General features: G+C 44.0%; 1 protein-coding gene across 2 annotated transcripts in view; it reads left to right on the forward strand.

The window, feature by feature from the left end:
• The window catches only part of nkain2 (sodium/potassium transporting ATPase interacting 2), a gene marked incomplete at both ends in the record, with an annotated part of 140,789 nt that overhangs the window by 96,909 nt on the left and 26,380 nt on the right, over window positions 1-17,500 (forward strand). Inside the window, one exon of one of the 2 annotated variants that reach the window (XM_080832703.1) lies at window positions 16,851-17,051. The exons of the other annotated variant lie outside the window; for it this stretch is intronic. Within the exon in view, the coding sequence (XP_080688829.1) occupies window positions 16,851-17,051 (201 nt within the window). The remainder of the gene's footprint in view (window positions 1-16,850; window positions 17,052-17,500) is intronic. 2 annotated transcript variants of the gene reach the window in all.

Below are 17,500 nucleotides of genomic sequence, written 5' to 3' on the forward strand. Positions count from 1 at the left end.
CAGAAACCTCCCCATCCTTATTATTACTTGTTTGCCTTTAGCCAACTTTGTCCATCCCAGCGAGGCCCAAAAGCTGCCAATCTGTCCGTGATTCAGTCTCCATGCCTTTGAGAAGGTCACGGGAGCAACACCAGCGAGAGTGACTGATTAGTAATGAAGCACATATCATTTGCATGCTCTCGTTGGTCTTCATCGTTCATTATCATGATATTTCTTTGCCTATTTAGTACTGCTGATGTGTGTGTGTGTGTGTGTGTGTGTGTGTGTGTGTGTGTGTGTGTGTGTGTGTGTGTGTAGGGTGATATGTTCATTACGCTAATGAAGTAGGCCATTTCAACAAGCGCTGGTCGTCTCCAGTGAGTCAGAGAGCTGCCATGGCACGAGCGCCCATGGAAAGGGGAAATACATTAGCATAAATGTAACTGTCAGTCACACAGTCAGTTGTGTGTGTGTGTGTTTGAAGATATGTATGTGGATGTGTGCGTGTGGGTGTGTGAAGATATGTATGTGGATGTGTGCGTGTGTCGGTGTAAGTGTGTGTGTGAAGATATGTATGTATGTGTGTGTGTTTGTGAATGTGTGTGTGTCATATGTATATGTATCAGAGGAATGGTTTGGGTATACAGTACTGTATGTGTGTTTGAGCACATGATGCCCTCATGGGTGTGATTTGCATATGTTGGTGCAAGTGTAGCATCCATGTACAGCATGCGTTACAGGCACACAGGCGTTCCTAGTTTCAGATGTAGACACACAACAAGCAGGAGACTTCTTCTACCAACAGAGCCTAGATTGCACACACATGCTTCTACCTACAGAGCCTACACATCACGCACATGCTTCAATACGAAACCCACAATGTCCAGACATGTCCAGACTATAAGAATTCACACACTGAGACTGTTGTGTTTGGCTGATTATGTAAGTGTGTCATTGAGGGCTGGATTTAGTCATTCCAGTGGAACAGTGCATGTTCCTAACAGTATTATCGCGGCCCATCTAAGTTCCTGCCATTGCTGGCATGCTTTTGTGTTGGTAAGACTTTGTTCTATTTCAAGGATGAATTATGAAAAACAAAGCAGTCTTGAACAAGGCCATACATAATAAAAACTGGCCCTGCCTTCATACATTTTTCTTTCTTTCTCTTCCTTGCTCTCCCTCCCTCTCTCCCTCCCTTCCTTTTTCTCTCCCTCTATCTCTCTCGCTGTTTGCTAGTGCTAAAAATTGAGCCGCAGCAGTCCCATGCGTCAGAGCTATTTTGGCAAAAAGGAGACTTGAGAGTTCTTGTCCGTGGCCCCTCCTTGCAGTTCAAAGTCATTTGGCGATGCCCGCCTGTCCTCCGCGGCTATCGTCCTCTTCCCCACCATCGCCTCTTCTGTGGCCGGTCTCAAAAACAGCCTTGGGACAGCACATGTCTTTGTCAGTCTCCCTCTGGTGTTGGAGAGCACAAACCGTAAAAGATGGCCACTGTGGTGCTGGCACAGGTCACATTGATGGATGTGTAGGACAAGGTAACTTCAGTGGTGATAAGTGTTGCCGGTGACTACGAGTCTGTGTGTGTAGTTATTTAGATGAAGATGAAGACTGCATTAAGAGTCTAATTTATCTTACAGTTTTTAATAAACGACATACATAATACATTATCACATTAGCATAACGCCTCCTTATTCAAAGTTGTTATACTGTAAAGTGGCATTATCACAACAAGCATTATCATTTGCTATGATACTTCACTTCTGTTTTAATTAAAATTCTATTATTTTCATTATTCCATTGCAAGTAGAAAGGGGGAAAAACAGACACGCCTATTGCATAGACCATCATTTTTTTACACTGAGGGGTACGCCAGGGTAAATTAAGGTACGATTGCTAATTAGTCACTTAGGTGAAGGGGGGGGGGGGGGGCCCCAGCAAAGTGTGGAAACATTTAGAAAATCATCTTGAAAAATGCTCATGGCATGTATAAGAAGATGACCAGTCCAGAAGATGGTGGATACATGGAAGGGAGTGAGGAAAGAGGTGAGATAAAGAAGGAAATTCCACTCGGGAGCCACTGATGAGTCAAGGCTACTAAAGTTACTGTGGTCCTCGTCTCATTTAAATAAATGTAACCACAGAACCACTGGAAGTAAATTGATTCAATTCAGTTCAATTGAATTCAAGCTGCTCTAACTAACTGATTGAAGTCACTGAACTGATTTGAAGCCACTGTGATGACTGGATCTCCTCCGTCATTCATCTAAGAGACACTTGCTTGGGTAAATGATGAGATGGGCTCTTTTTGCTTGCAGATCATTTTTCAGCATATGTGAGTTTTATTCTCCAGGTAGAAAATAAAGAATGAAATTGGACCTCACTTGGAGTGCTTAGTGGTAGATATGACTGTGTCATCACCGAGCCATTCATCTATGACTCTTCAGTGTCCACATCTCTTAGCTATGAAAAGCTGTATGTGTCAAGGCTGTTCACCTGTGCAAGAGCACCAGCAGGGGAGAGCAGCAACAGCTGTTTAAATTGGGGCGCTTCTCCCCAGGTCTCCTGTTCCTGGAAAAGGAAGAGCCAGTTGGCAGCGTCAGAGGATAGCAGACAGAGAGAGAGAGAAAGATAGAGACTGAAAGAGGAAGACAGAGGGGCAGAGATAGAGATAGAGAGAGAGAGGGAAAGAAAGAAACTGGTATCTCCATGCCAGTGGGGTCCGTCACACTCTAGCGAAACTAGGTCCTCCAGGGGTTGGGGGGCTGCCCTGACGTGCCGCCTTCAGGTCTTGGAAGAGCTTCGGTAGCAAGCTCACCTGCAGAGCCCTTCCCAGGCCCCAGAACCCACAGACCAGCCTCCCTAGAGACCAGTGTGGAGAGCTGAACAAAGGGGGGTGAAACAGCCTCTCAGACTTTGACTCCAGGCAGAGTAGAGCACCATCCTCCCCAGAGTTGAAGTAGGATCCACTTGACCTACTTTCCTCATCGCCAGACGTCTGCTTGTGGGACGTGTTCCTCAGAGTCGCTCTTGATTGCAGCGGAGCGCAGCAGTACCTGCCATTTTTGACAAGCCTTTTATGACTAAACCTCTTCATAGCTAAAGCATAGCTTTGCACATATCCCTTATGATTTCCATTAAAGCAACAGTATGAAGTAATATACCACTTTAGTTTTATTATCATCTTCAAATCCATTTTGTTTGAATATGGTCATGTGAAGGACAGCTGTACCCTCTTCCCCTTTTTTCAATCTTCGCTCTTGACAAACAGATCATAGTAGTCAGATGTTTGTTGTGGCGCTAAGAGAGGGTCAGTGACCTTTCATCCTTTGCCCATATTATTGCCCTCTGGTGCCAAGCAGCTGGTGACACAGCCTTGCATGCAGGCTCTCCCTGATTGGCCAACCTTCAGACGTGTGACCCAGAGCCTGTGGTGAATTGCAGGGCTTAAGTCAGTCTTTGCCCTCTGAATGCACACGACACAATGAGTAGCTTGTTGGAAAGAGAAGAAAGCGGTTGTTGGCTGCGGAACACTAGGCTGTGCCACTGGGCGACTGGGTTTCTTTCAAGCGTAGCTCCCCCATTTGCAGTTCCTATATCGCTCTGGAATTGCAATTATATACACTTTCAGTGACTTAAATACTCATTCACCCCTTCATTAATTTACTCGTTAATTCATTCATTCTTTCATATCTTCGACCTGTGTCTTCATCCATGGCTTCAATCATTCTTTTTTTTTTTACTCATACATACCATGGCTTAATTGCCTACTGTTTCGCATCTCCCAGATAGTAGTTAACTGGATCAAAAGCTAACTTGGGCCAGAGTCAGCTGATCTCAGATCTGTTTCATAGCTGATTGGAGGCACAGATATCTGCACCTCTCCACCTTTGAGACATGGGATTAGGGGGATCCAGGTTTAGAGCCTGTGCGCACACTGCAACATCTCAGCAAGCTTAAGAAACAAGCAGTGTTGTTCTTTGTGTTGTACATGAAACAAGGTTCGTTGTTGTTGTTTTTTTCAGGGGGTTTTTATCAGCCTTGTGGAGGTCAGCGTTTGTTAAGTGCAAATCATTAAGCGTGAATGTGGATGGCTGACCGGGATGGTGTGAACATACACTGGTTGGAATGTAATGTGCACACCCTTTGGCAGCAGACAGACAGACCGACAGACTTATAGACAGAACAACAGACAGGCAGGCAAGCAGGCAGGCAGACAGTTGGATAGATTACAGACATTCAGATAGGTGTAGTCACTGAATCACTGTTGTGGGGTTAATATTAGCTGTATATGGAGTAATGTGATTTTCTGCTGCTGGATGGTGGTGGTGGTGGTGCTGCTGGATGGTGGTGGTGGTGGTGCTGCTGGATGGTGGTGGTGGTGGTGCTGCTGGATGGTGGTGGTGGTGGTGCTGCTGGATGGTGGTGGTGGTGGTGCTGCTGGATGGTGGTGGTGGTGGTGCTGCTGGATGGTGGTGGTGGTGTGCTGATGTGGAGGAATCCTCAGCGGGTGTGCTGGAAGTGGAGCACGTCCCCCTGCACACACCAGCAGGCTGAGCTGAGCTGAGCTGAGCAGCTCCAGAGCTGTCTTCTCATGTGAGTCTCCTCAGACAGCAAACTACAGCTCACAGAGACACACACAGAGGAGAGAGAGAGAGAGAGGAGAGATAGAGAGAAAGAAAGAAAGAGCGTTAGTGAGAAGGACAGAGTTACTATGACCATCAAATACTACAATATACAGATCCACACCCTGAAAAGAGAGAGAGAGAGAGAAGAGACCGCAGAGGGAGGGAATGGAGGGAGGCAGAGACCATCAGTACAGTTTATAGAATGGTTCGGAGAGACGGAGGGAGAGGGAGAGCTTGACCATCAAATAGTACAGCAAGCAGATCTGCAGAGAGAGAGAGAGAGAGAGAGGGAGAAGAGAGAAAGAGAGAAGCTTTGCGTTCATGTGGTGAATGGAGACATGACAGTATTTGGCATTTTAGTTCAATTTTTCCAAAGGTCAGCATTAAGATGGAGAGGAGGGAAATGTAATCTGAGAATGATTGCCACACATTCAGCATACAAAAGGAAGGAACGGCCTGAAGAATACGGCTTTCAGTTTTCATTCTGCTTCTTTTGCAGACATCCAGACATTTACACTCAGACATTTGTCAGAGGAGGGAAAAAGGACCTAAAGGACAGGGAGGCGGCCACTGTTTGACTTTTTCTTTCATTGAGTTTTTTTTCCTCCTCTCACATTTATTCAGTGACTGTGAGCTCTTAGATCTGAGCCAGTGGCCTTTGTTCGTGCTATTTTGCTAAATCTCAGTCAGTTTGTCTTGTCGTCTGCTCTGCTACCTGCAATTCTTCCAACAATCATCGCCTCCAGGCACAGAAAACAATGTGGTGTTTTTTTTTTTTTTTCCTTCGTCTCTTTTGTTCTTCTAGCTGACCTCTTTAAACAGTGTTGCTATTCCATTATATATGGGGGAGTCAGATATATATTAGTGTGAATGGTGTTATTTGGCTTGTGAGTGTGTGTGTGCATGTGTCTGTGTGTGTGTGTCTGTGTGTGTGTGTGTGTGTGTGTGTGTGTGGGTTTGTGTGTGTGTGTGTGTGTGTGTGTGTGTGTGTGTGTGTGTGTGTGTGTGTGTGTGTGTGTGTGTGTGTGTGTGTGTGTTCTTGTATAATGTACATTAATGTGTATGTGTTTAGATGTGTAGGTACACACACACATGTGTTAATGTATGCCATGTTCATGTGTTCAGGCGTGGGTGGTTTTGATTATCTGTATTTGATGTTTGTTCACCTGTGTTTGTGCACATCAGTGAGCATGGTTGTGTATGTGCTTGTGTGCATCACTATACAGCATGCACACCCGTAGTTGTGGTTCTCCCTGTGTACATGAATATACATGTACGTTCGCACATGTGTGTGCGTGTGGGTGTGTGTGTGTGCGTGTGTGTCCGTGTAAGTGTGTGCATGTGTTAGTGTGTGTGTGTGTGTGTGTGTGTGTATGTGCAATTGTGTGATATTAAGGTGGGAGCACATACGATCACTGCCTCACCCTATGACAGTTGTGTGTGTCTGTGTGTGTGTGTGTGTGTGTGTGTGTGTGTGGTGCACATGTCCTCCTGCACAGTTGGACTGACAGTGGCCAGTTAAGGAATGAGCTGAACAGATGCTGATATGGAAAAAATGGAGCAGAAAAATGCGTCTTGTCTCCTATTCCTGTCTATCTGTCTGTCTGCGAGTCTGTCTGTCAGTCTATCCGTAGACTTATGTCCATCTTTCTCTTCCTGCAACTGCGCTCAGATGCTGCTGCTGTTCTTTTAGCAGTTCTCTTAATTAAATATTTGTTTACCCATTAGCACTATTTTTCATTTGGATGCATCTTGAATGGCATCTGTATGTGAAATATGCTATATGCCCAGCTGATCTAATGCACTCTTCCTTTTCAATCTTGTTTTTTTCTATGTTCTTTTAACTGTTTTAAGGCACGGCACCTTTTGTTAACCTTTTATTTTTCTGTATTCTTTTATCTGATCATTTGTAAAGCACTTTGAATTACCCGTGTGTATTTATCGTGTTATATAAATACAATTGCCTTGCCTTGCCTCACCTGTTTGCATATTTAGCTTGTTCTGTGCGGCGTCTCTGTCTCTGTCATCTTTTTATCATTTTTATTTTCTTTATTATTCCTCTTCTGCCTATTTCTTTCTCCCTCCTCGATGTGCCTATGGCTCTCTTGCTCCCCCTGACTCCCTCATCCTCTCCCTCTATCCTTGATATTTCTATTACCCATTTGCTGGATTGCCCTGCCTTCTGTCTGCAGTAATTCAGATATTGGTCCTGGCGGAAACCTTTCATTTCAATGGTTCATTTCTCCACTGTTCCTCCCCCAATGGCCAGACTTCTGGATCCCAGAGGATCCTGACTTGAGGTTAGAAATGAGGGGGGAAGAAATGTTCCCCCAGTCAGAAAATAAGAAAATGTATATTATCTAATTCGGAAATAGTTGTATTTGTTCATTCATTCATTCATACATCCATTCATTCATTCAGTCATTCAGTCATTCAGTCATTCAATAGTCTGTTAGTTCATTTGTCGATTCATTCTTGTTCTCACTCACTAATTTATTCATCTTTTCTTTCTTTACTTCATCATTTATTTTTTTCTTCACATATTGAGCGTCATTGAGTCTGGAGTTGTGTATCACATGTGGTTTGGCTCAACAGCGGATCTGCTTTTGTCAGTCTGAGAGACTCTCGGGGTCTGACTACTGAAAGCCCATGCATATGCCCATTGTCTTTTTGAGTGGTTTCCCAGTAGAGTCCACTCCCCTTTCTCATCTAGTCATATAGACTGAGAGAGGAGAAGTGGTCTGTCAATTAATACAACTCCAGGATTATATTTAGCTGGTTTTCTTCAATTCCTGTCCCTTCTGTGTGACCAATGATGGTGGTCAGGTATGAAAAGGAACTGTGGTGATGACAGGACATTTGATCCCGCCAAATGATCTGTGCCAGGCTGGGATGGCTGTAGTCATCTCTTGGGGTGCGTTGTTGGAAAACACCATATTCTGACCCCCATGCTAAGGCTGGTGGTGTCTGCCACTCCGGGAAGAGTCGGGTCATCCATGACTCGCATCTGCAAAGAGTCTCTCCCTAGCCATCTAATCTTTCAGGCACTGATTCTATGTTTCTCACCCTTTCCTTTTTCTCTACTTTTCTCTTTCTGTCTGTCTTTCTCTTTTCTCCTGCACCCCCTCTCTTTTTCTGTTTTGTGACTCACCCATGTAGAATGCCATTCGGACTGGAAGCTTGTAACATGGCTTATTTTCCCCCAATTCTGAAAGAGAAAAAACTCTTGATACCCCAGCACTTTGATCTCCACCCTGCCTTTTTTGGTTTTTGATCCCCCTCTCAAACTGTCCTTAATAGGCATGTAACAGACAGGGCTTGTGTTCCATACAACGTGCCTCTGTCTTGCCCACGTCATTCACAAACGATGTACCATTCCCTCTCAATTGAAATTGTCTGACACCAATTTATTTGTACTTTTCCGTCCGCTTTTCACTCTCAAAAGGAATCCGTTGCCGGTTTCTAAATCGGATTACTCAGCAGGAATGGTGGAGGAAGTGACATCAGCGCAGCATAGAGGAAATCTCTTTTCAGTGCTGTTTGAATTTGCTTTGTTTTCTTTTTCGGTTCACAGTGAGCGGAAACCAAATCAGAACACTGTCAGTTAGCTGTCCGGAGACAACGTCCACTACCACTATCTAGCAGGTCCACACTCACCGGCTTACTAACACATGCTCAAAGTTCTTACTAAACATGTGCCCAACATGTCTTACTTAAGCCCAATTCATGGTTGTCCGTTTGCGGACACACTGAGAGCCCTCTCTGTCATTGCAAACTCTCTCTCTCTCCTTGGCCTGATATGCACCTCCCAAATTTTTTAACTATCCGTCAAAATGACGGAGAGCCCACAAAGCCCCCAGGTCTGATTACCTTGTGGGTAGTAGCATGCTAACATTAGATAGCTGGCTCAGACACCTCGCATATCCGCTCAGACGTATTCACTGTAGACCAGAGAATACTAAAATACATTTTCAAATCCAGCTCACAACTCTAACAGCAAAAAGTAGATACATGAATAATTACTCACATATCAATAGAAACAATAGTGGCATACTCCCATTCCAGGTAGCGTTGCCTATTGCATGTGGGCATGTATTCTGGATCCTGGTGGCTCTATAATCTCTGACGCAGAATGACAGAAAAAACTGTGTTGAATAGTGTTTGATTCAGGATCTTATCTTGCAGCCTATTATAGTGAAATGTGTACAGAATGTGCAGTCAACAGTCAACTCTATCGTAGTCAGTTGGACAGAAGACTTTTCAATCAAGATTTGACTAACAAGAAAGAACAGACAACCAAAGGTTAAAGACAACCAAATAAAACTCCAGAACCAAATACTGTACATACGTTACTGAAACACGTACATTTAGTCTTAATCAGCCACTCTCAATCTCCATACCCATCAAGTAAGCACATTACTCATTCCGACCCCTGTCTCTTTCATGGCATTGTCGTTTGAACTGTCCCTTGATTTATCCATCCACAAGCCCCTTTCCCTCTCTATCTCTCTCTCTCTCTCTCTCTCTCTCTCTGAACCACCCCTGGAAGGAGACTTTAAATTACAGACTTTATCATTCCTACCCCCGGGGGAGAACCAACACAAAAGCATTTTTAAGGACCCTCTAAAGAGCAGCAGCACCTGATTGAACTCATGAAATAATTATTGAGCTGCTAATATGTCAAACCTGGTTTGTTCAATCAGTCAAGCGAGTGAGAAACCACTGTGGGTACCCCGCAATGTGAGCTGTAGAAAAGGGTTATCTATCTGACAGAAAGAGAGAGACAGAGAGACTCTGGGTGTGAGTGTCCACCTTCACCAGAAACCCTCTTCAGTGCTCTTTAAAGTCCCTGAGTAGCTGACCAGAGGGTGTCCATGATTCTCTCTTCTTAGGAAACCAGTGGAGAACAGGGACTACAGCGGCATCCTTTGTTAGTGTATATAGACATATACAGTATAAAAGTGAATTACCTCTTTAATATCCAGCCAACTGAGATAGTAAATAAGTAGCCCGAGCAGCTAATCAACTCAGGAGGTGTCAGAAGATCGTTACACAATACAATTTGGTGGGCATGTGACACATCTTGAGGATTTTAGAAAGATAGTTGTTTCTGTGAGAAGATTGGCAGTTTGGAAAAATATCTCCCCTGCCCATTTTTGTGTTACTGTAAGGTCCCCCAGGCCAACTATTCATAGAGCAATATGTGGTATTCATACAAAAAACTATTCCCCCATCTGTTGACGGTCATTTTATTATATGTCACATTTTCATCGCTTTACATTCTTTCTCTCTATCTCTCGCATGCTCTGTCTACCCTCTCCCCCTCTGTCCTCTGAGTTTTGATTGACACATCACACAAAGTAGGCTTTTCTGTCAGGATAAAAGGAGGATTGTGGGGAAAAGACAGATTAGCACGGATGCATTATAACTGCTCGGCGACGTCTGCTATTATTTTAATCGCACCCCCCACCCTGCAATCCCACCCCATCCCCAAATGTCCTCCCTCTATCCCTCAAATTAATTCAGTTCTACTAAACGAGCTAATTTCATGGTCTTGTGAACAGACAGAACTCCTCAACTGGCAAAAGAATCATCTCTTGTGTGGAAATTGAGCACAAAGGATCACTCTGATGTGGACTTGTCTACAAGACGTGGCGTTTTAGTATGCCTGGGGTCAGCGCCGGACCGCTGACGCACACACCCAATGTACCGCACACTCATCCAGAACGCCAATGCGGGATCCGTTTAGTGAGTTGCACGACATTTTATAGCATCGGGCTTCCCTCAGAGATCTTGTAGGTGACCTCACACGCAACGACAAAGAGTACGGCCTCACGCTGCTTTACGTGTTAAATATGAAGCAGCGGTGATGGAGGTGACTGAAATAGGCTGCACCATGCACTCACTGCGAGCACTAGGAAGCTGTCTCTTTTCATCTTCTCTCCCCGTTGTACTAAATACCTGGGTGTACAGTTTCAATCCACAATGAAGACTGTACTGTGGCGATTAGAATTAGGATGTGGGAGTTATCCATTATGCATGCCATCTTTACTTCACAATCTGTGCTGTTGTCCCCTCGGTCGTATTACCCTGGCAGTTGTTAGGGAAATGTTTCATCTAGGGTAGCTCTCTGGAACAATGCAGAGGGCCTTGCTCAATGTGGCAAGGGGCTTTTCGTTGGTTTGTGCTGGGGTTCATCGCGGCCTCACATCTCATTGACAGAAGTGTGCGTTGGCGTCCGTGAATACCGGAACGTGGGAGATTCATCACGGGCTCCCGATGTGTCACTGCTGTAACAGATAACCGGTGTCTGCAGATGGGCAGTGGTAACCTCTGCTGCTGCCTGTGCTGACAGACCACTCATCTCTCTGGCCTCATGCACCGCTCCTCTCCATCTCTGTCTGTCTTCATCTCTCTCTCTCTCTCTCTCTCTCTCATCTCTACCTACTGATCTCCACTCTTCCTCCCCCCAAGTTATCTTCCACTCTTTTGTTTTTCCGAGGATGTGATAATAGTGCAGAGAACAAAGAAAACAAACGGGCATCTCGCTGTGATCTCCAATGGCATTTAGCTAAGAAATAACAGAAATAATGGCTGCTGTCACATGATAGGTCAGACTTAAAAATAGCCTGTCAGAGCCCTTGTCCCCTCCCCTGATACACCCTGGGCTTTATAGTCACACCCAGGATGTGTAGGGAAACTCGCTTCCTTTCAACGCCTTGCTCAGATAGAACTAGAAAGACAGGGTGCAGTCAGCCACCGTAGACTGGTACACCTGGAGCCTACAGCAGCATAGCATTGATGATTTAAAGTGGAAGTTTTGTGAGAAGCCGGCTTCCTCAACTGTCTGCAAATTATGATGTAAGAGGCGAGACATGGAGTGAAAGCCTTGTCAAAACTTCTGTGGGCCTCAGCATTGCTCTCATTAGGCAAAGGAATGCTTCAGATATGTTATGTCTTAAGCCTCCACTTTAATGAGTGTCATATGAAGCCTGTGCAAATCTGACACAGAGAGTCTGTCCTTTAAGTCTGTGGAGCTCCGGTGCAGGGTTATATCAGAGGCGTGCATAGAGGCCTGAACTCTCTGAACAGTTTTTTCTTTTTTTTTTTCTTCTGGGATTTATTGCTGTATGTATTGTATATTACAATTTAAAGATTACAATATGATTTATAAATGGAGTGCAAATTCACAAAATGCGTGCAATAGACCTTGGACCTTATATTATATAAATAATGTTAGTAATGTAATCTAAAATTCAAATGAGTAATTGTGTGTTTTGTCTTATGTAATGGCCTAGGCCATAGTGAAAGTTAAAGACTTAAGATTAAAGTCGAATCTGAAGACTGTTAATGCGCACACCACACCCCTTTTTGTCCTGATTAAACAAAACAGAAACAAAACAAAACAAATGCTGATTTTAACTCCCTCAGGGGAGACAAAACAAGTCAGGGTGGTATTGCTGATGAAAAGGCCCTAACCCAAGCAATCTATTTCCTCATCGTAGCCAGTCTGCTTTGCTCAGACCGTGTTCCTGAGTGTAACTGCTAGCCTCAGGGAGACGCAGTGAGCCCCGGGGCACCATTACCAGGGGAGGGAGATGACTGACTGCCATCCGCGGGGATGAGCGTTTCTCCTCCTCTTGATCCTCTACAAATACCTTCCTCGATTGCTTTTTTTCGGCAAAAAAAGAACCCTGGAGCCTGATCACGGTGAATTAACCCCCTTGGATCCTGCAGGAGCCAACCGAATGAGTCAGCATGATTTAAAAGCAAATCAAAGCGGCTCAGTTTCAAACCTCCCAGGATTGCTAAGGGTGGGTTTTTATTGGTTGTTTACCCCCCTTTATTTTTTTTATCATAGTCACACTCTCACACAGCTGTGTAGGTGCCAGGAGAGTAGTCACTGTTGGTTCAGGTTGAATTGTTGGTTTTCCAAATGGAAACAAGAATTACCTGATGTGTAGTGCCATTAGTGGGGAGAGGGGGATTCTACTTAACTTAGAAACTAAACTAAGCGATTCTATTTCACCTTAAAGTAGGGCCATTCCATGCTTATTTCATCCATGGCCCCACCGCCCTGGAATTTCCCTTGCTGTGAGCAGGAATTTCATACCGTCTGTTGAAGGAAGGAGATCTGCTTCTTTTCTTCCCCCGTCAAGCATCTTGTGTGTTTGTTATGTGGTACTTGCTTTGCTAATCAGTGTTAATTCCTCATCATTCAAAACACTGAGGATCTGCTTCGATCTCTCAGGGGCTTAACACGAAAGTTCTCCATAATACTTCAATGGCGCAGATCTTTCATAAAAGCAGTTTGATATTCAGAAATTCATTGAATTCTTTTAATATTTCCACAGCCAGTGTCAGGTTTCAGCAGTTGTTATGTGAGATGAATGGATTTAAACTTAACACAAGGACATGATGAAAAGGAGGAGTTTTGTGTGGCCATGGAAAATTGGTATAGTTCAATTTGAATATTACTATTCATTGTTTCCTTTCTTTACATTATAGCAATATATGTTTTATCAATTATGTGGAGCACCCACATAGTCCCAGAAATTGCTTTGTTCTGGTTCTTCTTCCTGTGTACACAGATGTTTTTTTTCTGCACCAATGCCTTTGCGCTTTTAAACCCCAAGTCTTTAAAGTGCTTTGAGATCATGTTCGTTGTTAACAATTCAAAATAAAATGAATAGACACTCACAATGAATCTATAGATTTTCTCAGAAAGTGTCTCTCCTCAAAGTCTTCCTCTTTGTACGGGTCTTATACGAGCAAAATAATTATGTCCTGCACAGATTACGTAGAGAGGCTATTCTCACAGGGCCAGATATTCTACTCTGCTTTATTTATGAGCCTGAAAAGCACTTTCTTTTCCTCCTTTGTTACCATAGTAGAGTAGGCCTACGGTTGAGTCCATTACTCCACTCCTCTCCTGCCCTCTAGCATGTTGCATGGGCATCTCTCTCATCCTGCCTTCACCTTGGTATTCCTGTTGGGACTGTTGCCTAAAATGCAGCGTAGTAACGCAGCAGGTCTTGGTCTTTGTCTCCGTCTGATTGTTTGTTTATGGTACAAGGGTGTGTTGGATACTGTTTCCGCTCATTCAAATGTTCCTTTGTCGAATCAGTCTTGCATTACTTAAAACCGTCCAGCAACAGAAATCACCACATGTTGAGAATAATTTGGTTGATATGTGAATATGTGCATTTGTGTCTGTTTGTATGGTTGGGCACATGTTGGTGTATATGTGTGTGTAAGAATGAGAGAGAGAGTGTATATTTTTATGAGTGCGTTTGATTGCTTCTGTATGAGCATTTTCACACGTGTGTGTGTGTGTGTGTGTGTGTGTGTGTGTGTGTGTGTGTGTGTGTGTGTGTGTGTGTGTGTGGGTGAGTGTGAGTGTCTTTGTGTGATCAGCCTGATGAATCGTTGATGTGTTGTGGGATTGCTGGGGCCGGGTCCGGTGATGGATGGAGTTTGCCCAAGCGTCTGACATGCCTCACCCCGGTAAAAGGGAGCGCGGGGCGTCCCAGAGCCGCAAGGCTGTGTGTGCCGAGTGCTTTGTGCCATCACTGTGTCTCTCCATCTATAGGGCCACCATAATCCTCTTCATCTGTGTGTGGCCTCTCAGCCTTAGACCAATGGAAGTGGTTCCTGTGTAATGTTCCAGACTACAGACTCCTTTGGGAAAAGCTGTCATATGTCTGAGGTAGAACTTCAAAAGCCTAGAAGGCCTGTAGATTATAGGTCTATAGGTTGTTAGCACTCCTCCGAGAGCTCTAACACAGCTGATGAATTAATTTGTCTGACAATGGCAAACAAGATGGTCGCTAAATCTAAGACAGACCTTGGCCTAGTCAAGGCCTATGTCCTTCATCAAGTTTATAAGTATGAATGTGTAGTATATAGGAATAAGTATGAGTATCTGTGTAGACTCAGCTTGGACTCAGGTTTCAGTAACACATTTGCCACAAATATTTCTGGCATTTACTCTGGAATTAGAGTGCTTTTTATCACTTATCAAGTTATTTTGTGGTTTGATTGATCACCATCTTGTCATTTGAAACAGGAACACAAAATTCAGGCACACTCCCCAATCTCACCTGGGAGGAACAGCAAGCTAGTTTGAAACTAAGTCTTTGAAAATCTTTTCTCTACTTGTGCCCATAGATGAACCCCTATATAACTTTCTGTGCCAATCATATAAGCCAAAACAAGACTTGGAAAGGATTTTATGCAGATACTATGAACCTCAGAGTTTGTGTGAAGAACCATTTGTAGGTAGAACACATTCTAAGTAGAGCCATGAAGAATGTGAAGGTGAAACGTTTTTTTAGGAAGTCAAAGAACCCTTTTTTAGGGCTGTTGCATAGCACAACAGGCAGCAGGTAAAGCTCCAAGGCACGCTTTAATGGTTTCAGCCAAGCTTAAAATGAGAGCTGAAATGTCAGAACTCCTCTTGCTCTTCCCAGAATGATTTTATTGAGTAGGTTCCTGTGGAGCGCCTGTTGGATTTATTCAATCAACCATGAGCTGTAGCTGTGTATATGCGCAGGTGTGTGTGTGTGTGTGTGTGTGTGTGTGGGTGTGTGTGTGTGTGTGTGCTGGTGGCCTTATTTAACTATTTATTTATTTATTCAGGACTGATGGGTCTGTGTGGCATGTTTTATTCCACTCTCATTTGTCGATTGTGGCTCGAAGACGTGTGCCAACTTGCTGTTCCTTCACCCTTTGCGTTCCCTCTATATGTCTGTCTCCTTTAAAGCCTAGTGGAATAACTCTGGACTTTTGTTTCTGCCTTTCACCCAAATGCCGGGGTGCTGCATAACGCTCCCTGTTGTCAGTCGTGTTGGATGGCAAGAGCTGGGCAAAGGCATACAGAAGTGCAGGGCTGGGGATTTGAGAAATGGGATTTCTTCTGCCACGTGAATGTAGAATTAATGGCCTGCAAAATCTAAGAGTGAATAGGCTGGCTGTGGGGCTCAGTGAAATCCACTGTGCTCTTCAGAATTCAGAATTCAGAATTCAGAATTCAGTTTGTCATGGTTTCGTCACGGTTAGTGTGTATCTCGGGTTAGTCTGGCAGGTGCCTAAGATGACCAAAAGCAAACAAACAGTAGCTAAAGGGGAATAAAACTAGGCTTTAATTTGACTGATTTAAAAAACAAAATTACAAGTAGTAGTTGTTTGTTTGTATATATGTGTGTTTTAATATGGATGGATTTGTTTATCTATTTATCTGATTTGTTTATCTGCCTTTTTTGTATTTTATAGTTTGATAACAGATGTTATGATAGTGTTCTTAATAGATTTGCATTACCCTAACTTCACATACATGACAATAAAAGCCAACAAAATAACTGAATGATGACTAAATAGATTTGCATTAACCGCATGCAACTACGGCATGGCAAATCTTTTGTGGCTTTCCAGGGATAAAAAAGGGGAAAAAACCTGAAGCAGCAGACTTGGAAGAGGGTGAAACTCCGTCACCCTTTTAGCCAGTCTTCCGTGCCAGCAAACTCATTCTAGCTTGATTAGAATATTCGGGGAGAGCGCTTCGCTGTTTGACCTACATTGTTAAATCAGAGTTAGAGGTGCATAAGCTCGAATACATAATTGAAACGACTCCTCTGTTTGGCCTGGAAGGGAGTGTGTGTGTGTAGCACGCCAAGGCACTTGTGACAGCAAAGGGGACCCAGTGTTTTATGAGTCAAACATGGATTGAAACACTAAACAGGGCCCCATGGGTAAGCGCTGGCTAGAGGTGTTAAAAAGAAGAGGTTAGCTCCATGCACTATGTTCCACATAGCAGTGTAATCAGCACTGCAAAATAATACATTTCTAGTGAAGTTTATATCTATCTAACTATGCTAATGTCTTTCCTTTTTTTAAGAAGTGGTGGTTGAAGCATATACAGTATTTCCGTGTTTTTGCTAACGGCTACATAGTGGTTGTAGCAGTGACACAGTGGGTGAATCAGGACATGAGGAAGCTCTTATTTTTGGCTGCTTGCAGTGTGTTTGACCTTGCACACAGGGCTTGTGAAACACATCCGAGTCCAAGTCCACCTGTCTGCCAGTGACACCTAACCTAACCTTCTCTCTCTCTCTCTCTCTCTCTCTCTTTCTCTCTCTCTCTCGCTCTCTCTCTCTCTCTCTCTCTGACTTCCTCTATCACTCCATCTTTCTCTCTATTTTTCTCTCTCTCTCTCTCTCTCTCTCTTTCTCTCTCTCCACTGGTCCCCAGGACACGGACCTGATCATGACCTTCAACATCTCCATGCATCGCTCCTGGTGGATGGAGAACGGCCCGGGGTGCCGCGTGACCCCCGTCACCCCACCTCCTTCCTGGGCGCCCGAGGACCACCGCTACATCAGCATTGCCGGGTGCCTGCTGGAGTACCAGTACATGGAGGTGGCACACAGCTCCCTGCAGATCCTACTGGCTGTAAGTAAACACTAAACTATGTTGTGGTGTATTATTTAAATCAGGGGTTTCTGAAGGCTATAGGAGTTATTCTGAGCCTTTATCTATACAGGATCTCTGTCTTTTTGTTCTCTTTTACTACTCATATCTATAATTGGTATGAATTACCATGTAACAGCTAAGAGATTGTATCACTCCAGAGGCCATAAAAGTCATAATGCTTAAGTCTTTTAAGAAATAGGGGGAAAATATGCCTTTTCCTGATTTTGAAATGGATTATTTCTTGCATTCAGTCCTTAAGATATCCAAAAGAAAAGGTAACATGTGGATTAAAGACCAGTAGGAATGTGTCTGTATCTCAGCGTTAGTCTTAATTAGCTGGAAGAAAAGGCTCAAGGAAGATATCCAGTCCGGCCTGGCCCTGCTCTGTGCCTCTCCTGCTGTGAAGCCACAGGATTGTGAGTTATGGG

The sequence above is a fragment of the Sprattus sprattus genome (assembly GCF_963457725.1).
Source record: "Sprattus sprattus genome assembly, chromosome: 2".
Lineage (NCBI taxonomy): Eukaryota > Metazoa > Chordata > Actinopteri > Clupeiformes > Clupeidae > Sprattus > Sprattus sprattus.